Here is a 24434-nt window from a genome sequence, read left to right on the forward strand (position 1 = left end):
GATTGGCCTACCACAACACATATTAGCAGTGGTGTCAAAAGTACTGGCATTCATTACTCAAGTAGAAGTATAGATACTAGGGTTTAAAAAGACTTTTGTAGAAGTTGAAGTATCAACTCAAGATTTTTACTCAAGTAAAAGTGTAAAAGTACTGGTTTAAAAAACTACTTAAAGTATAAAAGTAAAAGTAATGTAAGGGGAAAAAAATGCCATTAAGAACAAAAGCTTAGGCCGCACCACAGGGGCCTATTGTGCACTACCCCACCGCCTCAAAAAACATTTTTCTAAAGGCCATAGGCCATAATGACTATAATGTTATATTAAAATGTTCATGCTGAAAAATCTGGGATGCACTAGGGCTAGGCTACCTTTTTTCAGCCGCATATATGCCCACTATATGCCAAATGAACGCATTTTAGTACAATGCAAATACATTAAAGAGCTAGAGATATGATGACTAGTTGCCAATAAGTATTGTTATGGTGCAAAAAGTCAAACTTCAGAGGCATGTCATCAATAAGCTTTAATGGAATGTAAATGTACATCCAAGATTAGCTGCAGGAATCTGCCAGGGCAATGGACAAGAACATTGGTCCAGGCTTAGTAACAATTACCCTTGTATGGTTGTCTATATACAATAAATATTATAGTGCTGTCAAAATTAATGATTAATCCACATTGTTAATCAAAAACTAAAAATAACTCATAATCCTGATACCTTCTTGATTGATAGCTTCCTGTATTCGGTACATATGTCTGCTATGTCCAGTGTTCGGGGTTACAAAGTTGGTAAAGCCTAGTTATCACAAAATAGTCAATCGCGTTGTCATTCGCAAACGATAATTTATTAAAACGTCTCGCTACCGAACTAGCTACAGCTTAATTTGTGGAGGATGAAGAGAAAGCCCCCATTTGGTAAATGAGCCAGTGAGAAATAATAACTTTTAAGAAGGGTCCAGTGCCTTTTTTGATACTTTTAAAACGGTACCGGCGCCTCAACGGTGCCTTAAACGATACTTAAAAAAAAATAACCTAAAAAAACTATGGATAACATTAGAGAATATTATAAATATTTAAAATAAATCCATAGCTTTCACCTTGGATGCTCTCATTTCCCAAGTTGTGCTTCCCTTAATAAGGCTAATAAATGTATTTCACAATCTGGGCAATTATTTAATACAAAAGCACACATAATGTTTCTACTGTATCTCTGTCACTCACTCTGATATTTAGTTAAGATGAGTGCTGTCTGTCACTGTCTTTAATCAGTCCTGTGAATTACTGTATGGTCATTCTTTATTAAGTAGCAACAATGTCGTTTTTAAAATACAGTACTGTGCAAAAGTCTTATGGAAAAGAAAATATAGTATTTTCACCCCAAAAAGAGTGTTTTAAGTCAGTTATTTATATCTTTTGCTGTAGTGTGTCCTTAGGAAAAATCAGTTTGCCATTAATTTTAATAATAATCTAGTGCGATTTTGAATGCACAAGCAGTTTGACGACGGCAAAATGGATGTTAGGAAATATACACTGATACTGACACACCATCATGACGAACACCATTCTTTTAAGTGAAAATACTAACGCGCCTAAGACTTTTGCACAGTAGTGTATTAAGTATATTTAAATAAGAGTAATTAAAGTATGCGTTCGTTCATATGTGTTAAGGGCTAGATTTTCGCTGGAGGAAACGGCTGTGATGAGCGCGCGGTGACAAGCGAAAACTTTATACTAGATGAGATTCTCATCATGAGAAACCGACTGCTCACTCGTGACCTTTTGTAAACTGTATTTATGACAAAGAACTGCACGGATACAGATATTCTAACAATCTATCGAGAAACACACACCTTGTGTCCTCTGTCTCTGTTTGAGCTCGCATTGAATCACTGTTTCACGGCTGATCACTGAGCTCGGATTGCAGAGCGCGCCGAAAGACAGAGAGGAGACCGCGGTCTGACGCCGGTTTCATATGAAATTTAAGGGGACTGACTCTGAGGCGATCGGAAGCCAGTTCCACCCTACTTTTAAGAAATATAATTTTTGATAAACGAACCCAAAACCGGCTATGTCCTTGCTGGAGTGTGATGTGATTTGTGTCATGTGCAGGTGCGATGGATGGATCGCCTACAGACCAATAGGGTGTCGGAATGGTATATGCTTATACTTCTCATCCAACCACAATCAAATTCACTCCATCCGGATGGCGCGATTTATCTGGATTTTTTTTTTCTCAATTATGACAAGCCAGAATGAAAACAAGCCGAAATAAAATAGCAGTAACGAAGCTATTTTTAAAATGTAAGGAGTAGAAAGTACAGATACTTGCGTGAAAATGTAAGGAGTAGAAGTAAAAAGTCGGCTGAAAAATAATTACTCAAGTAAAGTATAGATACCCCAAATTTCTACTTAAGTACAGTAACGAAGTATTTGTACTTCGTTACTTGACACCTCTGCATATTAGCAAAATGATCCCAGACACACATTACCTTTCCACTAAAGCTCTTGCGGTTGTCCGACAGCGTCTCTGGGGCCATGAAGGCAGGAGTACCAGCAGTGCTGGAGAGCAAGGCATCATTACCCTCGAACTGGTTACTAACCCCAAAATCTGCAATCTTGACATGTCCGTCATCTCCCAGTAATAAATTAGATGGTTTGATATCTCTGTGAACGATCTTCTGATAGTGCACTGAGCAAAAAGAAAGAGAATAAGAGATGTAATGAAATACATCAAAAAGAATGATAAAAATGAGCCGTCTCAAAAGGGAGTTTGCTGACAATTAACTTTAAATCTCAGAATTTTATTAGACTTATCAAAAGAAATGTTATATTTAAACCAAAACATTTTACATCTATTCATGTGAGGATCAATCTTATTTTTTCAACACCAGAATAATGTATGTTTCATCAGTGACTAACTGTGATCACTTAGCCTAGCATGAAATCTGAACAAAAATTTAAATATGAACAAAATATGTAATACACAACCATACTTATACTGTAAAAGTTACTTAATTTTGAACCAAAATGCCAGTTTTAACCTGCTTTTTGCTTGTTTAATAATATTAAAGTTTAATAATGTTACTAAGTTAAGCACAGCCAGTGAAGAGGAGATACAAAATGAAGTGTGTCTGACAGCAGTAGCTCTCGGCTTAACTAAGGAACCACAGACAGGTTCAAGAAGGTCCCCCTGGGCCGTGCACACAGAAGATGAATTTGATTGGTTAATAGATCCCTTCCTGTCTCAAGTGGTCAATCAAAGATAACCTGCCGGCCACTTATCATCTTTCAGTCATCTGCCATTACTGGTTATATGTGACAAGAGCCACATCTCAGACATCTTTAGATGGTAATGAAAAAAGAAAATCCATTAACGAACAAAGACATGTGTTCAAAGTATTAGCAGGTTATTGCATATAATTATTTCATCAAAGTCAGCAAGCAAGGTGAATGTGACACATGGAGTACACCACAGTTCATGCAAGATGTCTCTCAAGCAGTGTACGTAACATCCCCCCCCCCCCCCGAAACACACATCTTTTAGATTACTATTAATTAATTCTATTGACATGGATGGCTCCCTGAGGTCACTAGCGTTGTGCTAATGAAGAGAACGGAATATGGCCACATACTCTGATTACAGTCCGCAAATTACCAACACAAACACACACACACACACACAAAGGAGTTCATTGTTAACACAGACTGATTTGTGGCGAATCATGCAAATGGCCTGTTGCCATCCAGACGGTTGCCACAGCGAGTGTTGCCTGGTTAGTAAGATTCAAACGAACGGATGTAAGCTTAGTTTCCACTCGATGAGCAGGACAGACACTTGGCAATCAACTCAGCCTAAATCACTCTTTGTTTGAGCGATTATCTTGTTTAAAGGCTCAATACAACTTCAGCTGTCGACTGTTGATCACCATAAAGTTATTTAGACTTGTTTTTCAAAAGAGCAAAAAGAAAGTCAACATGACACTTACAACGGAACTGAATTGAGCCAGTTTTAAAGGATTTAAAAGAAATTTACAAATTTGCATTGAGTTGGTTAAATATTTTTTTTTGTACTTTTTTTAAAAGGTATTTGATATAGCTTCACACTAAAACCATGTTAACACACGTTCATTTTGTTCCTTTGTAAATACTGTAACTAAAAGTGAAAATTAAAGGGATAGTTCACCTAAAATAAACATTCAGTCATTTACTTATCCACATCTTTCTTTGATTCTTCTCCAGAACACAAAACATCATATTTTGGGTGTTTTTTTTTGCCTACACAGTGGAAGACAATAAGGGACCAAATGTCTGGTTACCAACAATCTTAAGAATATCTACTTTTGTGTTCCACTTAAGAAAGAAAGTCATACAGATTTAGAAAGACATGAGGGTGAATGAACAGAACATTCATTTTTGGGTGAACTATCTATTTAATTTTTGTGGTAACCTTATGCAACGAATGTTGTCGACAGAGCTTAACAGAATATTCTTTTAAACGCCAGACTGTTTAGTGACAGTAATGTTTCAACATAAAATCGAATTTCTTCTGACAGATGAGAGAAAATCAGAACGGCCTTTAGAAATAGCACAGTCTTGTTTTCATCAAGAAACGATGACCTCCCCCACGCACAAATACATGAGCGCATTGCCACATTCGCTCACTTCATTAGCCTAACAGGATGCCATGATGCGTTAGAACAACAAACACAGAGCTTTATCTTGAGACAGAACTCTCTTGGGTCTTTATTTTTACATGAGTAATGATTAATGTCAGGCGCTCATCAGCAGGAGTTTGATCACTCTTATCTACTGGGAATTATTTAACTTCGGATGCTCTGTTACAAAATGCATGTCAAGACGGTCTCCTAAAAACTACAAATGGAACCCAGTGAGGTCAACCCGGCAATTAAAAAAAAGTTTTTTAAAATGAAGGAAATGACTCACAGTACTCGATGCCAAGAACAATGTCTCTGAAGTAGTGGCGGGCCTGGTCCTCACTGAACGGACTGTCGCTGGGGACCTCCATCACAGGGCTGGAGACCAATAGAGGCACGTTAATGTAAGTTAACTGATAAAGTGCTAATAAAAGACAGTAACTGAGACAGTAACAGACAACAATGATTCAGGAAGACAAATACTGAATGAAATGATAGTTAGAGAGATCAAAACTTCTGATACAATACACTGTCTGAAATGTCCTCATGATGTGGCTTTAACATGAAACAACCCTAGTGAAAAAAATAAAATATATACTAAAAAGTATTTGAAATACCTATCTGCCAGGCTAAGTATACTACAAATACAAGTACCTATTTATGTACTAAAAAATATCCTGTAATTGGAAAAAATCCTGTAAAAGAATCCAAAATCCTAAAAATAAATAGTTCCAGAATGACTAAAGATCATACACTATTGCGTCTTTGTTGCTAAGAGATGCGTGACAAATGAAAATAACACATATTCTAAAATTGGCTCAAAATATCAAACAGGCTTGATATCGTCTGACTTAATGGAATCATAGTCTAATGCTAAAACACTGGAATCTGTAGCCATTATATTTTTCTACGAAAAATCTAACTTTCGCCAACTAGCATGAACCGCTCCAGACTATAAATCAGCGCTAAAGTCATGTAGTGTATTCCAGCCTTTAGTGACCTATTTAAATCAACAGAATTCCAAATGTTTGACATACAGTAATGTTTGTCAAAAAAGACATACGTATAAAACACCGCACAGGGAAAGTTGTGCAAGAGAACAAAGGATGCTGGGAAACTACAGGACTGCACACACAGTGGATAGAATCCTTCAAAATGAACTGTGCCTGTGAGATTTACATAAAAACCAATCACAAAAACCACTTAGCACAAAACAGGGCCCTCAAAGGCCATTTCATTCATTACCCACAGGCAGTGAATCACGATTGAGCAGAAAGGCCAAACATATTCAGCCAGGTCTAGTGAATATAGACAGTTCTGTAATTATGCAAAGTAAGTTCTAATCTGCTCTTTTCAAGGCAGAAGCCCACAAACAACATTTCGCTCCAAAACAAAGCTGGGCCACTTGGCCAAAACTCATATTCAAATGAAGTAAAATGTCACAATTGAAAAAAAAAGGTCTTATAATAAACTGGAAGACTGCTGCCATTTAAATGAGCTTTTCGTGAATTTAGAAGCGCAGAAAAGCAAAAGAATAAATAAAAACTACAAGGAATACTGAAAAGATTAACAATGCAATTGTTTTTATGCAGTGAGTCTATTCAGTTACAAAAAACAAAAGAACTGATTTAGAAAAAGAAGTGAATAAGAGACTGAGTGAGAAAGTGAGAACATAAGTGCTTAATTAATCCCTTTGGAACAAGGGAAGGAAACGAGAAACTGTGTCAGATCTAAGTGATGACAGATATGCAAGACAAGACAGTCGATGAAGATGGGAAGAAGTGATTAATGAAACGATAGAGGCTGGAAGAAAGCGTGGCGAAAGCATCAATTATGCACAAAAGAGGTTGAAGTGGACACACAGATACTCACCCCTTCTGCATCAGCTCAAACACTGTGAAAGATCAGAAAGAGAGTCATTAAACAAAAACCAGGGTGAAAAGACATTCTGTTATTGACAAATCCATTTCTCAGAGCCTTTTATGAAATGTAATGTTCTTATAGTATGTCATATCCTCAAATGACCCAGCTCTTTTTCACACATATGCATGATGTGTGCTTTTATTCGCACCATTGCACCATCAGCACAAACACCTTATATTCATTCCTACAGTGTGAGTCAGAGCAGCCAACTAAATTTATCATGTATGTGTATCCATGTAAGACACGCTTATTCTACAGATTCTCACTTCAGCCCATTATGAAGACACAGTTTGATCTGTTTTAAACATGAATAGCAATGGAGGAAACAACTGAATACTGCAACCAATGAGCAGATGTTTACAAGAAAGGGGTAAGCATGGATGATGTGTAAAAGGGATGTGAAATAATATTAATGTTGAGGATTATAATACTAATACAATACTAAAATTATTTTTTAAATACTTTTTTATAAAAGCCTCTTATATTATTATACAGTAAAAAAAAAAAAAAAAGTTTTTCTTCAAAATATTACTACAGTTTAAAATGTTTTGTATTTCAATGTATTTTAAAAAGGAATTTACTCCTATGATGGCAATGTTGAAATTTCAGCATCATTAATCCAGTCTTCAGTCACATGATCATCAAATCAGAATTAATTCTAATATGCTGATTTGGTACTCATGAAACATGAACTGTCACTTTTGTTAAGTTTTAATGCATTCTTGATTTTTTACATTCATACATAAACACAAATATACTGTGTATATGTGTGTGTGTGTGTCTATATATATATATATATATATATATATATATATCATTTGCTGAGTCTATTACACATTTTACCATTTTACAACCAAATATATATTAGAAAAGAGCATACCCATGTGAAGGCTGTCCTCCGCTGGATCATCCAACACCTGGAATAGAAACTTTATTAAAAACACCACCTGCTACAGGCACTGTATGACACACTGTCCAGGTTTCTGTGTCTAGGAAAATATGTAACACCCATACAGGTCCAGAGCAAATCCGACTTTAGTTTATCCATTTTTAATTTGATTTTCTTCATTTCATTTCATTTCATTTTCTGAGAGACAATATTTTAAAACACCATGACTGATTATTTCCTAGAAAGCTGTGCGTGTAAATATGAAGGTAAAAAAATACAAATGCTGAAACTTATGTCACTCTACACCACTGCTTGTTGGAAAAAAGATGCTTGTTTCTGGACAAGCTAGATGGAAAAGCAACACTTAATTTAACACACAAACAAAACAAAACAAAGCCAAGCTACTGGCGCAGCACCGCTGATGAGATTCAATAAGAATCAGGTGCTTCATCCTTCACTGCCAGCAGAACACCAGTTCTGTATTGCTCCTAATGGCCTCACACTCCTAACTTAAGACTATACTTGGACTGACAGAAGGAGAGCCCAGGTGATTGGAGTGTAGGTGGTTCCTCTGCCTCACTTTCTAAGTTTCCTTTAAATATTTTTCATGCTCGGATTCAATTTCTATCTCACACGCACTCTCTCACCCCTCTTTTCTAATTCTGCTGATGTACGTGGGTGCTGCTGTGATTGAAGAGCACTCAGACGGAACCACAGGGGGAGAGAAGGAAAGGCGCTTCTCTTCTTCAGCCAGCATCCCTCCATTCTGGCTTCCTTTTCTTTATCCTGTGATCGATCGCACTTCTCTCCACATCCCATTCTCAGGAGCATTAAGGGTGCATCTTTTCAACAGATTTACTCCTAGCTGATTTTCGGCGTTGCTATTATTTTGTCCCCTCTTTGGCACAAATTACATAATGATACATGACTAGTCTGAAATATAGCTTGGTTATTGAGCTGTTAGGGTACTTGAGTTCACTTCCTTCCAAATATCATCTCTCTGTGTTTTCATTATTTTATTATGTATTTTTTTCTTCATTTATTTTACTTTTTTACACCTGGCTTTTCCTGAGACCCAGACAAAAAAAATTAAGCAGAAATATGGTGTAGACTAAATTTCTTTCAAGTGGTTGTTCATTAATCTAATAACAAGACATTTAGAAGGAAGAAGGTTCAATTGTGTTTTCGTTTTGAAGAATATTCAGAAGGCAAGTTTGTTTGTTCATTCAGTCATTGAGAAGAACGTTTATTCAGTATAAAGGAAGAAAGAAAATCATACAATTGAAAAGGATTCTTCGTTTCTTTGTTGTAAAGGATGGAAGGAAGTTTGATTGTTTGAAAGGTTTCTTCAGACGGAAATAAAAAGTATTTGTTCATAACTACTACAACAATATAACATTTTTTTTTTTTTATAAGGAGTTTTTGTTTTATAAAGTATGCTGCTAAGAAAACACCATAGAAGATGGGTAATGAATAGCTCCATCATTGTTCAATGTAAAAAAAACAAAAACATACTTTGTTAGTTTTAATAAAGAAAAACATTTTTTAAAAATCAAGGAAATTTATCTGCCAATTTTTTTCTTTTTGCTGTATCTAAAACGTACCGAACCGTACCGAACCGTACCGAACCGAACCGTGACACCAGTGAATCGTATCGAACCGAACCGTGAATTTTGTGAACCGTTAACACCCTTAATATATATATATATATATATATATATATATATATATATATATATATATATATATATATATATATATATATATTTTTTTTTATTATTATTATTAATTAATTAATTTAGTCCTTACCTCAACCAATTTAACTATGTTGAGGTGGTCCAGTTTTTTCAGGATGGCTATCTCCTGGTAAACTCTCTCCAGAGGACCAAGCACCTTGGGCTGCACCCCCTGGGCTGCTTTAGGACCTCGGGGAGGAGGGCGGCCTGCAAAGAGAAAGAATGCAACTAAGTTTGCTGCTTCATTTAGATCCTGAATTTATGCTGTGCATAACATCTGCATACTGTGCATCTGGTTTCGAATTAAAATGTAATTTAAATGCCATACATACGGGGAAAACCATACTGTTTCATCAGCTTCTTCTTAGATACTACTTTCATTGCCTGCAAAACAAATAAGACACGGATGAAAAGAGCAAAACAGACAACTTTGCCAAGACTACGGGTCTGAACCGAGGTAGATGCTCAAACACGTATTTTCATCTATAAAGATGAAACAATCAACTGACTTCCACATTCACATACTAATTAAACAAAGCTTTCAAAGAGTTCAATCAACTGCAGCCATCTCATTTGCTTCTGGCCTTGATGGGACAATCATGTAGGTGATTGCAGAAATTTGGTAACAAGCAGTGAGTGACAGACTATAAGAAGCAAGCAGACCAAAGTGCTCGTGATTTGTAAATCAACTTGTTTTTTTTGTTTTTTTTTTTAAAGAAAAGAAAAAAATGGGTTGTGCACATTCAACCGCTGATGCTTGGATCAGATGTCTTTGTAAGCAATTCAAATGTTAATCAAAACAATTGCTTTTGGCACACAGAACCGGGCTTTTAAAATCTACACTTCCTGGTAAACATATCGAGTCATCTGTATCTTTTTACAATGGAAGACATCTATTATAGAAGAATTGTGCACCTGTGTCTTTTCTGTTGGGGTGAAAGGCACAGAGACGTATATAGTGCACAAACAGAAAATGTGGAGACTTATGTAACGCGGGGAAGTGCTCTCTCTGAATCTCTTCCACTCTGCTCATTACAGTCAGAAAATGGCAATACAACAGGCTGCCAATTTCTAACACCTGCGGCCTCATAATGAGTGAGATCTGGCCAAATTCAAAATTCATTCTTGAGTTTTCCATGATACAATTCCACATACCATCATGGAGAGGATTCAAAGTCGAGCTGAAGCGCAGGTTGAAATCCCGTGTTCTTTACCCCTTCATTTTTCATGCTTTAAAATCCAATATCTCCGAATAATAAGTTTCAAACACACACAGGTCCAATAAAATTGGCCCTTCAACTTAAAAATGAAAGTACACAACTTCAGACATAAATCCATAATAGTTAGCAATAAGAAAGAGTGCTTTTCTCCTGGCTCTCAAGGACAGCTGGAGGAGGTTACGTCTGTTGTGCTGACGAGTTTAAATAACTCAGTTCGTCAAAGAGTGAAGAGGAAACCATGAATATTTTATGAACATGTCAGAGGTGAGCACGATGAAAGAAAATTGCTATTTAGAATGCAGGAGGGACAGAAAGAACTGAAGCATCAGAATGCAAACGACTGGGAAACAATGAGATGAATCAGCAAGTAAGCAATACATAAATACAGTTTGTTGTAGGAGGTGATGGATCTATATTTACTAAAAACTATGAGAAATACAGTGGGGTCAACAAGGTAAACGCCTCTCTTTTGCAATGTAATAACAATATACAGTAGATAGCGTTTCTCCTCGTCACAATTATTTTTTTTTAAGTGTTTGCCAAGGCTGCACTTATTTGATCAAACATACGGTACTATTAAAAATAACTGATCTATTTTTATGTCAAGTATTTATGCCTACTCATATTTTATTTATAGTTTTATGTCAAAAACTGTTATACATTGTATAAAAAGTTACATTGTAACATTGATCAATTTAAAACATGCTTGCTGAAAAAAATTATTAATTTCTTTTAAAAAATCTTGGTGACCCCAACTTTTATCAACTTTACAATAGCCGCATTTCCACTGTTGGGCCAATGAATGATAATATCTCTATTTTTATAAAAGCTCCCGAACAAAAATCATTATTATATTTAGATGATATGCTACGTGGAGCTAAACTCTCGAGACGAGACGACAGATAAAATATGTTACTAAAATAGAGAATAAGAAACTGACGTCCGATTTCTCCAAGTGGTTGCATTTACCATGTTTAGATGTTGCAAATGGGAGAAATCAAACGCAAGAAAAATGAAGAAAACAATATATAATATCAGGATTAATTCTACCTGTAAAGAAAAAGAGAATGTGTGGTAATTGTTCGAACGGTAAAACCCTGCTTTGTGAGGACAGTGGAGTGTAAAGGCCAGAGACGGGGGCAACTTCACTCTACTCTGCCTTTATGAAGGGATTTGATCTCTGTCCTCTATTCATCCTTGCTGTTATATATCCACACAGCATGTTAATGAATTCAGCTGGAAACTGGGAGCTTTATTTTGCTTTCAGACACATTGTCTATTATGACAGATGATTATGAGGAGGAGAGGAAAATATTCAAATGCGATCATGAGGCCTGCAAAAAGATGAACTAAAAACAAGGGAGGAAAACACCGTTATTAGGTACACTTCATACCAAATAATATACCATTTATACACTGATACATGATGTCATGTTGAATTTTGATCCTAGTATGTATAAGAATTGTTGCTTTTCCCCCCACTGTTGAGCCATCCAGTTCATAGCTCATTTATAGAGTCATCAGAAGAGGATCGGGCAACAGCCTTCTGCTGTTGAAAGCCCATTCCCTTCCAGGTTGTGATTTCAGCTGTGCCTTTCTCCTGTTGGGAGAAGTGCTAGTTTGAGTGTTTGTGGCCTTTTTTCTCAGCAGGAAGGAGTCTGACCAATCTCTTCTGACCTCTCTCATTAACAAAGTGTTTTCATCCAGTGAATAGGCTCTCAATAGATGTGATTTTCTTTAGCACTACTTGTACACCATAAAGACGAGGTGTGCACAAGCGTTTGTCCATATGGCAACCTGTCTAGCACAACAACACTAAGACATTAACACTGTGTCTTCCTTCTTTCTCATCTAAACATTTTGAGCATATTTACATCCTTTACATACATTATATATAGTCTAATCATTAACGGATGTGTCCACCCAAATTTGAAGAAATTTAGCATTACATCACTTGCTCACCAGTGGATCCTCTGCAGTGAATGGGTGCCATCAGAATGAGACAAACAGCTGATAAAAACATCACAATAATCCACAACTAATCAGAAGGACTCCTGTCCATGAATTAATTTAGTAAAGTGAAAGCTTTGAGCTTGTAAGCACACATTAAGCAAACATTTTTACTGTGTTATTATGGACTATGGACTTGTATTTTTGCCAGAAGCAATTGTTTAAAGTTGAATGCTTTAGTCAGAGGTGGAAAGATTACAAAAATATTCTACTCAAGTAAAAGTACCATTACATTAATGAAATTTTACTTAAGTACAAGTAAAAGTACCAGCCTAAAAATCTACTCAAGTAAAAGTAAAAGGTAGCTCATTTAAAATTTACTCAGAGTAAAAATTACTTTGTTACATTTTAACAGTGGGAGGGAGTCAAAAATGGGACAGGCCAAGGGTGTCAAACTCAGTTCCTGGAGGGCCGTAGCCCTGCACAGTTTAGATATAATTAAACACACCTGATCCAGCTAATCTAATCATGTAGGTTTATTTGAAAACTACATGATATGTGTGCTGGAGCAGGGTTAGAACTAAACTCTGCAGGGCTACGGCCCTCCAGGAACTGAGTTTGACACCCCTGGGATAGGCCTATTAATCTCAAACTAGTTGTTTTTATTTAAAGGAATCAGTTATTTAGAATAATAAAACATTTGGGCTGTTACCAGGCAAATCAGTATCAACAAACTCATCTTTTAATGCAGAGGAAATGCAGAAGATTCATTGGAAGTGGCACTTAGATGTATTACACTGTTTAGTGCAGGACAAGAATGCATTTAACCTGTTGTAGAAATAGAGCTAAAAAAGGCAATATTGTGTCTAAAACGCAAGTCTCTTAATTAACTTGTTATATATGTGTAAGTATATATTCATAATGATTTTTGGAGGAAAAGACGGCATTCTTTGTGTGAGTCTGATTTAATATATGAAATTATATAAATATGTGAATTTTCTGCCCCCATATCTTCAATGTTGTGATCATTCTAAATGCATTTTAGGAGACTGAATCACACAGTGAAAGAACTCACTTTAAATGTGCGAGCACATCATTAAAACAAAAATTCTGATATTATCGCAGACGATATAGCACACTCCTCACCACTGTCTTTTTGGCTAATTTGTGCAAAACCTATTGCTAAAATGTCAAAGCTTCATTTTAAACACCAATGCAATGATGCAATTATTTAGCTTACCTCTACATTCTTGCAAAGGGTTGATGTCTTGTCGAGATTTTTTAACCTGCTAGTTTCGTCTTCCTAGGCAAGTACAGCTTACACTGAGTAATAGAGCATACATATGGCCAGGGGTTCACTTCATTTCCTTCGAGTTAGACTTCAGAATATCACGGGGTTTCGTTTCCAGCGGTGTCTGCACCACTAATAACGCGCCTGTATTGTCCGTCTGCATCTTTCTTGCGATTTTAGCGCCAGTTTGCCCTCCTGCCCATTATTTACTGCCGTAGTTTCCAGGGAGTGATTTTTTATTTTTATTTTTTTTTTACTCAGTAATTAATGTGTTTTAAAATGTAGCGAAGTACAATACTTCAAACAAAATATACTTAAGTAAAAGTAAAATTACAGATTAAAAAAATTACTTTAAAAAGTATTAGTACACAAAAAAGCTACTCCATTACAGTAACACGAGTAAATGTAATTCGTTACTTTCCAACTCTGGCTTTAGTTATGGCTTTGTTTCTTACAAACAAAGCTTTTCACTTCACAAGACATGATTGATGGACTGAAGTCTCGTGGATTACTGTGATGCTTTTTTAAGCTGTTTGGACTCATGATGGCACCCATTCACTGTAGAGGATCCATTGGTGCGCAAGTGATTTCTGGCTAAATTTCTCCAAATCTGTTCTGATGAAGTAACAAACACACTTAGGAAGGCCTGAGGGTCAATACATTTTTAGCAGATTAAATTTTTTGGGGTGAACTATTCCTTTAATATGAGCTCATAAAAACTGCATGCATAACCATGAGACAAATTGAAAATGATGAGTTAAATAGTTTTATGCCATATGCTGCCTCCATCCACACACATAAGCACAGCTTTAACTTATTTTATGCTCATTAATGCTGAAAATCTTACTTTCTGTCATGTACCTCTTCTTGAAAAGCTTGAAACATATCTTATTTCCTTCCTTTCGGGACCTGATTAGCAAAATTGGAAAGTGTGTCCATAAAACGGTCCATTTAAAAATAGATTTCCATATAATAAGTCCTACCACAGGACAAAATATTACTTTTTTTAAGACAAGATACACATGAATGGCCAGTCATTTTTAGATAGAAGTAAATGTCAATTACATATACAGTATTTATATTTTATTTCTGTTAATATTGTTTATTTTGATGCTTATTTTTGATGAACATAATTTGAATAGAACATTTTATGCTTGTGTTCTTTGCAGTCCAGGCACTGATGAGAATAAGGACACTAAAATGACGTCCTGCGTGTCTATCAATTTGTATGTATGTTTGTTCTGTTGTGTGCATATGTGATCAACAGTGATGGTGTTTGGGAGCTGATATAAACATCTCCAAATTAAGGACTGCTGGGCATTGCTGTCATTTCTGTTATATCACAACCCTCCCCCTTCTGCTCTCATTTTCATAACCATTCAATCTATCCTGCCTCTCTTCCATCATCCTCTCTGTCATGCTGATTTTCTCTTTCCAGTCTCTTTCCTCCAGTATATAGTTTTTTCCATTTGCTTAACATTTTTTAACTTATTCACAATATGCACGTCCTGACTGTGTCTAAAGCTGAACTGTGTAATTTCTGCACGTCATGCTGCAAGAAGGACAAGCTATTTTAAAATATACTTACATAATATTTGTCATCATCCTCGTTGTACGCCAGCTTGACAACACCATATGAGCCCTTTAAGATAGAAGAAATGGATAGAGGAAAGAAGATAAACAAAACAGGTGAGTCAGATGAGTCCGACTATGAGACTATGTGCTGTGGGTCAGTAAGGGTCAGTGTCTGAATGCTTCAATTACTGCTATGAAACAAGATGGCCATGAGATTTTTCTGATGTTAATATGCATGCCGACTATCAGAATAGCTCAGTGGGAGTTTGATGTAGGTGAGCTTACCTTCCCAATCTCACTCTTTAACTTGTACTGGTTAAGCTGGATGCAATCCTGAGATTGTGAAAAAGCAGAGACAGAGAGAGAGAGTATGGAGTCAATCCCAGCTACACACACAAAGGAGTCGTGACACTATATTAATATATTTCACACCAGAGGGAACGCGTAAGTTAGTTACAGGTGGAAACAACAAATCATTTGTTTAATAACCTATTCCATATAGAAAGTGCAAAAGAAAAGATTTAAAAATACTTCAGCATCCTTGTTCAATAAAAGCCATTTAAACATTGTTTTTTATTGAAGAACTTTTATTCAGCTTTTAATAATTGACATTAAGGCCATTTTACATACTTTAATTAATTAAACATGAAAAAAATTATAATTTTCTTTCAGCATTAATATCACACCTTTCATTTTTGTATTCTGAATCGAGGAACAAATGGAGGAAATCGCTGACTTTGGTTTTTAACAAGCTGTCATGTCATTGTGCCCATGAGATTGTGCCAAGTCTGTCTCAACTGCTGCTAATTCAATACTGTTTTTTTCCAAAAGTCTGAAGATTTATCCACAGCTATGTCATTTGCTTACATCCATCTGATAGGTTGAGATGCCTTTAGAGTAATCAAACTCTGAAGTAACAAAATGATGTCCACCATTTATGAAATTATGACTGAACCGTTCCAAACGCATGATCTGAACAACACCATATCATTAAAGAAGAAATGCATCTTACAAAACAGGAGGGTTGATGTCTTTGTATCAGCTGGGAAGTGTGAAAAGACTCACATGCAGCCAAGTTGGCAAAGCTGAATCAGCAACCTCGGTGTATTGTCAACTACAAACTTCTCTCCACAGCAGGGAACATTACTACTGCAAACAATTCTGCCCTAATAACAGAAATTTGACAATCCTTGCATTCTACTAGCTGGAATGCACTGCAAATGTTGTAGCATTATAAAGAATACAAAACAAGACCTTTATGTTTACTTTAAAAGCAATACATTTAGTTTGATTACATTTCGTTTGGTTTTGTTGTACTGTACCGAAAAATGTGGCTCTAAAACTGAGGTAAATAACAAAAGATTTAAAGATTAAAGAACCATTAAAAATAATTATTTGTAAAGTTTATTTACAGATAATGAAATGAGAAGAGTAGAGTCTAGTCTATTACTGGCACATGCTCACTGAGCACTGTATTGCAGTATACCTACGCACACGCACACGCACACACACACACACACACATGCACGCACACACACTCGCGCACACGCACACACACACGCACAAATGATCAAAATTTACCAACAACAAGACCTTAAATTTGTTCAGAAGTAAATAGCAGGGATTCAGTGATATTACAGTTATGGCTTAAAGGGTTAGTTCACCCAAAAATGAAATGTTTTACTCACTCTCGAGGCATCCTAAGTGTATGTGACTTTCTTTTTTCAGACGAATCCAGTCATATGTTATAGTTATATGCTTGGCTATTCCAAACGTTATCATTGCAGTCAGCAGGTGTTGCAGTTGAACAGTCCACAAGTCGTCAAATAAAGCGCGCATATTCATAATAAAACGTACCACACACGGCTCAAGGGAGTGAATAAAGGCCTCCTGTAGTAAATTCATAAAAATATCCATATTTAAAATCTAATAAACACTTCTCTCTCACTTCATCTAACTGTGGTACGTGGAAGTCGTTCAGGCAGTTGATGTAGGAAAGTCTGCATTGCCTGATTAGAGACAAACGCAGAGAGAGAACAAAACAAAACGCTGGTCATGATTTAAAAGGACAAACCGAGGATTTGTAAAGAAAAATGTAGGAGGATTCAAATATAAGCCATGAGGAGACTGGTTTTCCTTTGCTTAAGTAAGGAAACTTTGCTTCCTTGCTCCTGTTAACAAACTCGCGAGACTAGCATATCTCAGAGGCGCGCGCCGGATCAGCTTCCGCGTTTTACTTACAAGAATGGTTGGATTCACTACAGGAGGCCTTTATTCTCCCCCCAAAGCCATGTGAGGCACAGTTTACTATGGATGTGCACGCTTTATTTGATGACTTGCGGACTGTTCAACAGAAACACCTGCCCACTGCAATGGAAACGCTTGGAATAGCCAGAAAGATTTTTTATATAACTCCGACTGGATTTATCTGAAAGAAGTAAGTCATAAACACCTAGGATTCCTTGAGGGTGAGTAACTCATTCTCATTTTTGAGTGAATTAACCCTTTAAACCAACAAACCACCAAATATGATCATGTCTTGGGAGATGAATTGTAAATGGCACTAAAATTAACCAATACATTTTTTTTCTACTAAAATCAATCATTAAAACAATGCTAAAGGTGAATTTAGGCATCAAGACACTCTGCAGTATTAAACATCATTATTTAAAATTTAAAAAAAATAAATAAAAAAAATAAGTGTTTTACCATTTAACAGTGTTGTTAAATGAGTGCTAGATAACGGTACAGATAAGAAAAAAATAGAAATAGAGGAAATTGTACAACTTGTCCAACTATATAATATCACCTGATAGTGTCAATTAACTTTCTTTTTTATTTACATTTTAAATTGACCGATAACCAATTTGGAACCAATACTGTACATCCCTAATGAAAATGTATATTATTATTCACATTCATATTATTAAATCAAATCATTCATCAATTATTTATATTGTCATGGCTTAAAGACCAATACAGCCCACAATACAGCATATTACATAAATATTTCATAATAGTCTACACTTTCCCATCCATAAATGTTTCAAAATTGTTTGTCTCACAGGCTCTATAAATCATTTTGAACCATATTTAATTTTATATTGATTCAATGAAGAAGAGAGCAGAAATATCCACAAATTACTCCATTAAAAAGTCTAGAGACATGTTTTATCATGCATGATGATTAGTATCTTATCTATGTTGTGATGATAACCTGTGGGCTCTGAGGAAAAAAAAAATCAGCTGCAACTTCAAAACAGATGCGCTTGGTTGCAGGTTTTCTAGGCTGCTAATGCTATAGTGTGGCTTGTAGCATCAGGTAATGGTTCAATGAGATTTCACAGTTATAAACTACAGGGCACATGTCGCTCTATGAAGGACTTGCAGAGTCAGAACACATCTGTGCCCCGTCACGACAAATAAACGCCACGTCTACTTACTGTGAAAGCAGAGATGCCTCGTAGGGCAAAGAGAACGGAAGGAATGGAAAAAGAGAAGATGAATAAAAGAGGAAAAGACAGGGAGAACATAAAAGAGAGGAAGTTCGACAGAGAGTGAGCTGAATTTTTACTGAGGGAAATAAAACGTTTAAGCATGACGGTGGAGGATTAGCACACAGGCTCAATTTTCACTTTGGTCCTCTTCCAGGTTGGCCCTTTTTTTCCTTTTAAACCCGGATTAGATTTGATAATCTTGGGTTTAAGTAAGATACAACCATATTGTGCATTCAAATGTTGGACTACGATAACATCTGGGATCACAGCGTGTAAGTGGAGTAGGTTATGCAGGAGGTGAAGCAGGCACAGAGTATTTTATGGAAAGGGCATGAGTTTATTATGGCCAAAGGAGACTGAACGAAAAAGTACATGAGAACAAAATGGAAAAGGGCAAAAGGGAAAAAGAAACAGAGAATGCGCAAAAGCAAAGAGAGAGTGTAGGCAAAAGCGAGGGAGGTAGAGAAATATCCAGTGATGTGAAATCTGACAGTCAATTACTTTGACTGCTCCATGTACCTTAACCAAAACAGCCTCACACTGCTGCTCACTTCAGCAGGAGTGTCAAGACAGAGAGAAGAGTGTGTATGACAGCTGGCTGAGGGGAAATACGACAGATAGAGAGACAGGACCCCAGACTTTTTTTTATAGTCCTACAAGTCAAAGAAAACAGTAGAGTCTCAAAGATGCAACTGGAGCTGCTGGGAAGAAGAGACAGAGACAATGAAGGAAAGAGAGAATGAGAGTTTGAGACCATTAGAAACCTAATAAACAGGCTCAGAATACAAAGCAAACAGCTCACCTCAGCATCCGAAAATTCAATTATAATCCACATAAAATCTCATTTATTAGTAACTGTGTAATACCAGATGAGAGCACATCACTTTGTTCTTACTCTGGTTCTAATGTTGATGGATCTGCATTATTGCAAATTGTGCACCTAGTAATTAGTAAAATATAAATATACACCAAGACCCATCTCCATTTAAAAGATATTTCACATTTCTAATAATATTATTATCTTCACAAATTCCCCATCCCTAAAAATTCAGCTTTGCCATCACAGGAATACATTACATTAGAAAATATTTTTAAATAAAATTGTTATTATAATTTCATAATATTACATTATTTCATACTTACATTATAAAGTATTAATCCTATATTTACACATCATTCATGTTTAACCCTCTCCTGATCAAATGAATTATTAAGAAACAAGAGACTTAAAAACACGAAAAGAATTGTACTGAGAACATTTTGAACAGTAGTGTACAATTCTTCTATCACTTATTCTATGAAAATGTTGCTACACAGTTTTTTTTTTTTTTTTTACAGTTATGAGCATAGTTAGCAAATGAGATGGAATATAATTATATTCCCTCAAGATGCTGCTTTGAAATGATACATTGATAAGTTAATGAAACACAAAACCATTAAGTATAATTCTCCCTGCAGAACAATAACAATCAATCAATGTAAAGCCCTTCTCCGCAACCCTTTCCACCAGTGATAACCATCTCACAGGCAGTAAAGTAAATCATGCCAGGACATGTGAGAATGTGAGAAAGATAGGCTATGTTCCTCTCATCTCTGCTTTATGAGGCTTCCTCTAACTATCAGCGATCATTTCAGAGACTGCAGCTATTTCTGCCATTAAAACAAATAGTACTAAGATATTAGAGATTAACAATGAGATCCTTAGAAAAGACTGAGGAATGTTTGATTTCTTCTTATTTATGTCTTTACTACACATGTTCATTTATACAGTAATAAAGCTGTCAATAGATTTGTGTTAAATAATTATTTATGAGTAAGTTACACTTTAAAATAAATAAAAAAAGAAGACCCAACTTCAACCAGACAAGACTTTCACCCAAAAATGATTCACCCTAATTTGGTTCCAAACCCGTAAGGCTTTTGTTCATCTTTGGAACACAAATTAAGATATTTTTGATGAAATCCAAGAGCTTTCTGACCCTGCATAGACAGCAACGCACTGAACCACTGATATAACATGGATTATTTGAATGATGTCCTTAACTACCTTTCTGGGCCTTGAACGTGTCAGTTGCATTGCTGTCTTTCTATTTTGAACAACATTAGGGTGTGTAATAATTACAGAATTTAATTTTTGGGGGGAGAACTCACCCTTTAAGTGAGTTACATGATTAGTTCAACCAGAAACAAATATTCTGTCATCATTTACTTACCCTCATGTCATTACAAACCCACATGACCATCTTTCTTCTGTGGATCACCAAATGTAATTTTGATAATACACTAGTTGCCCTTTTTCACACAGTTGCAAAGAACGGAGCTGTGGCAAATTGCAATCAGTTTCTGTCTATAAATACGCTACAACCACAATATCAGTCTGTTAGTCCAACTTCACAAAAATAGGGTCTAAAGTGGTTTTATGACTTAGAGAAAAATAACTAATTTAGTCCAACTGAAATGAAGCTTTTAAAAACGCATATAAATGAATTGATAACTTACTAACTCAACTGGATGAGACTGAAAAATGAAAATGACATGAGGGTGAGTAAATAATGACAGACCTTTAGTAAAAAAAGAAGCCTATCATTGAAATACTCCAGTACGAATGTACATTTAAAAAGATTCAAACTACATCAATGACAGTAAATAGCTTAAGTGCTAAGAGTGTTTCCCAATGGATGAGTGTTAGAGCAGATGAGAAGAACAAGTCCAGCTGATGCTCCTCTCAGAGCAGAGTGCCTCTCACATTACAGAGAGAAGATGAGGAGCACCCCTGCCTTTCAGTGTCTCAGCCCTCAGACAGGCTTGAGCCCCATTAACACACACAGACATATAGGCAGGCAGAAATGTGGGCGCACACACAGATAATCTGTACAGGACAGAACAAAGACATTCTTTAAGGAGCAGGTTGTTAGGATGGGGAAGGGTGCTGAGGATGTGTATGAATGATAGAAGCCTTATCAAAGTTTAGCTGTATGGGTCAACACATGCCCTGGACACTAATCACAGGAAATGAGTTTTCCTTCAAACATACACCCCCCCCCACACACACACACATAAAGTACAAGCTCTTCATGCTATATAAGAGAGGATTTCATACAAGGAAATCAGTCGGATGAGACCAGATGTCAATAACTATTAAAGACATGATACTGAAAATTTATCCAAAACACTAACGAGGCTGATATATCAGTTGTTATTTGACATTTTTTTTATAAGATTTTCTGTTTAGCTGATAAGCATTAAAACACAGTATACCACCCATTCACAGTAATGGTATATGCAAAAAAGTGTTATAGCATTTGCCTTTTTGTTGTTATTAGGAAGGCAACTGCTACAATGATTTTTCATATACCAAAAGCATAAACAATCCCCACGTGAAGTGCGTTCTTGTGATTGGCTAAAAGAAGGGAGATATCTGATTGCTGATCATTCCCTGTTTAAAAAAAAACATTACACCGCAAGCAGTTTGTAAATCAAGATATATGTGTGTGTGCATCAGAAATACATTTCTGAATCTTGTCCTGTGCATTTGTGAATCTTGAGTGCATTTGTATATGTTGTTTGCATTTCTGAATTGTGTGTGTATTTCTGAATTTTGTATGCATTTGTGAATCTTCTGTGCTTTTTAAATTTTGTGTGTGCATTTGTAAATTTTGTGCACATTGTGTATCCTGTGTGTGTATTTATGAATCATGTGTGTGCATGTATGAATCCTGTGTGTGCATATGTGAATGTAGTGTGTGCATTTATCTTTATTGAGACTCTTTTGGCTCCATATGGGAGGGGTTTCTGCCTGTTGAGTTCATGCAGCATTGTTATTCAACCACCATTTATTCAGATAATTTTCAAAATATTACTGTTATCGTGTCATGGAGTTTTAAAAGTATTTCAGGTGAGAATAATTGTTTTAAACTCAAATATGTGGTTTATTTATAAAGACAGCTCATATTAAAAAATTTCAGAGTTGATCAGCTCCATGCGATCAGCGGGAGCTCTGTGCTTATGTACCCATCGAGAGCAGTCTCGACTCGGCGAGTCCTTCTGACATTTGCCGCTAGCTCTGATGTTTCTTTAGTGGTTAAACATAAAATATAATTTGCTTTGGATAAATCTAACAGGTGATCTTTGGTCTTTATTCAATTAATCTATTGCATTGCTATTCCATTGTTGTTTTGGATTTTCCCTCCGCTTGCTAAATCGTAATCACATCACCACTAGAGCAAGCTCCTGATTGGTTAACGTGGCGTGAAATTTCACCAAAGTTCAGATTTTTCTAAACGCCTAAAACACTCAATTTTGCGCCGCGTCTAATGCACAAGTCGCGTTGTTTGCGCCACCTCATTCGCGCGAATCGCGTCGAAGGACGTCTATTCACGTCTTTGCATTGACTTACCATGTAAATCACTCATGCTTAACACTTTATTCGCATCTGGTGTGAACGCACCATGAGGTCACTGCACTATAAAAACGTTTCAGAACTTGAAATTTCTTCATTAGTACAAATCCAGCTTTTATTGAAACCAAGCTGCCAAAATTATTATCGACCAATAGTAAGCAGTCATAAAAGTTATAAAAATGATAATATATCCAAGCAAATGTGGAATCATATTTCCACTGCAACTCCAGGAGATATTGTAATTTTTCTCACCTGTGAGTCTGAGATGGACACTCGCTTGGACTCAATGGTTGGTTGTCTGGCTATTCGGGAATAGCGGTCAGCCCCGCTCCCAGAAGACACGTATGTTCCTCTCTCCTGCAATGACATCTTCCTGCCTGACAGGTGTGGCCTCTTCTTAACACCTGTCCCATTCTTCACTACACTGGAAGAGGGATCAGACCTTAGCGACACCACAGACATCTTGTCAGTCAACTCAGCTACCTGGGAGGAGTCTGGGTCAGGGTCCTCCCCCACGTAACCAGGATCACTGCTCATCGCCATGACGATGGAGTAGGAGGAGCTTGGAGGCAGGGAGGAGGGGGGGTGTGGGGTTTTCGCATTAATTGCTCCACCTCCAATATCGGCTTGCAGTTACAGGATGTTGTGGCTATACAGACAGAAAAAGAGAAGAAACAAAGAAAAAGACAAAGACAGAGTTTGTTACTGAAATGTAATTTTGTTACATAGATTTTGGTCTTTCCTCATTTAAGTAGAGAGGTACTGAAAGTTAACAAAGATGGCTGCTGTGTGGACTGACTTTCAAAAGCATTGCTTCTCAAACAGTTTATATTGATATTACACTTAATTAAATTAATGAATCATTATTACATTTATTATAAATATACTTAAACAATTTAACTTTTTTAAAATGCTAAAAACAAACAGACAATAAAGATGTAAACTGCAAATGTCTTTTTCCTTTTTGTTTTTATTTGAGAACATACACTTCTTGAAACTTCGGAATCACAAAATGAATGTAGTTCTTTCATTTACTCTACCTATATCAACACTTCAGTTTTTGTTAATAACAGATGCATGTAACTGATAACTATGGAGCCAAAAGAGCCTCAATAAAGATAAATGCACACACTACATTCACATATGCACACACAGGATTCAAACATGCACACACATGATTCATAAATACACACACAGGATACACAAATGTGCACAAAATTTACAAATGCACACACAAAATGTAAAAAGCACAGAAGATTCACAAATGCATACAAAATTCAGAAATGCAGACAAAATTCA

General features: G+C 36.2%; 1 protein-coding gene across 7 annotated transcripts in view; it reads right to left on the reverse strand.

Annotated features, from left to right (window-relative positions):
• Nucleotides 1–24434, reverse strand: part of camkk1a (calcium/calmodulin-dependent protein kinase kinase 1, alpha a) — a 68393-nt gene that overhangs the window by 12994 nt on the left and 30965 nt on the right. For all 7 annotated transcript variants that reach the window (XM_052555887.1, XM_052555881.1, XM_052555882.1 and 4 more), the window contains 9 exons: nucleotides 23388–23784; nucleotides 15525–15572; nucleotides 15253–15306; nucleotides 9536–9587; nucleotides 9277–9410; nucleotides 7459–7495; nucleotides 6528–6549; nucleotides 4945–5033; nucleotides 2490–2689 (listed from right to left, as the gene is read on the reverse strand). In XM_052555887.1, coding sequence (XP_052411847.1) covers nucleotides 2490–2689; nucleotides 4945–5033; nucleotides 6528–6549; nucleotides 7459–7495; nucleotides 9277–9410; nucleotides 9536–9587; nucleotides 15253–15306; nucleotides 15525–15572; nucleotides 23388–23678 — 927 coding nt within the window. In that variant the 5' untranslated portion in view covers nucleotides 23679–23784. The remainder of the gene's footprint in view (nucleotides 1–2489; nucleotides 2690–4944; nucleotides 5034–6527; nucleotides 6550–7458; nucleotides 7496–9276; nucleotides 9411–9535; nucleotides 9588–15252; nucleotides 15307–15524; nucleotides 15573–23387; nucleotides 23785–24434) is intronic.

This window comes from Carassius gibelio, chromosome B5 (genome assembly GCF_023724105.1).
Source record: "Carassius gibelio isolate Cgi1373 ecotype wild population from Czech Republic chromosome B5, carGib1.2-hapl.c, whole genome shotgun sequence".
NCBI lineage: Eukaryota > Metazoa > Chordata > Actinopteri > Cypriniformes > Cyprinidae > Carassius > Carassius gibelio.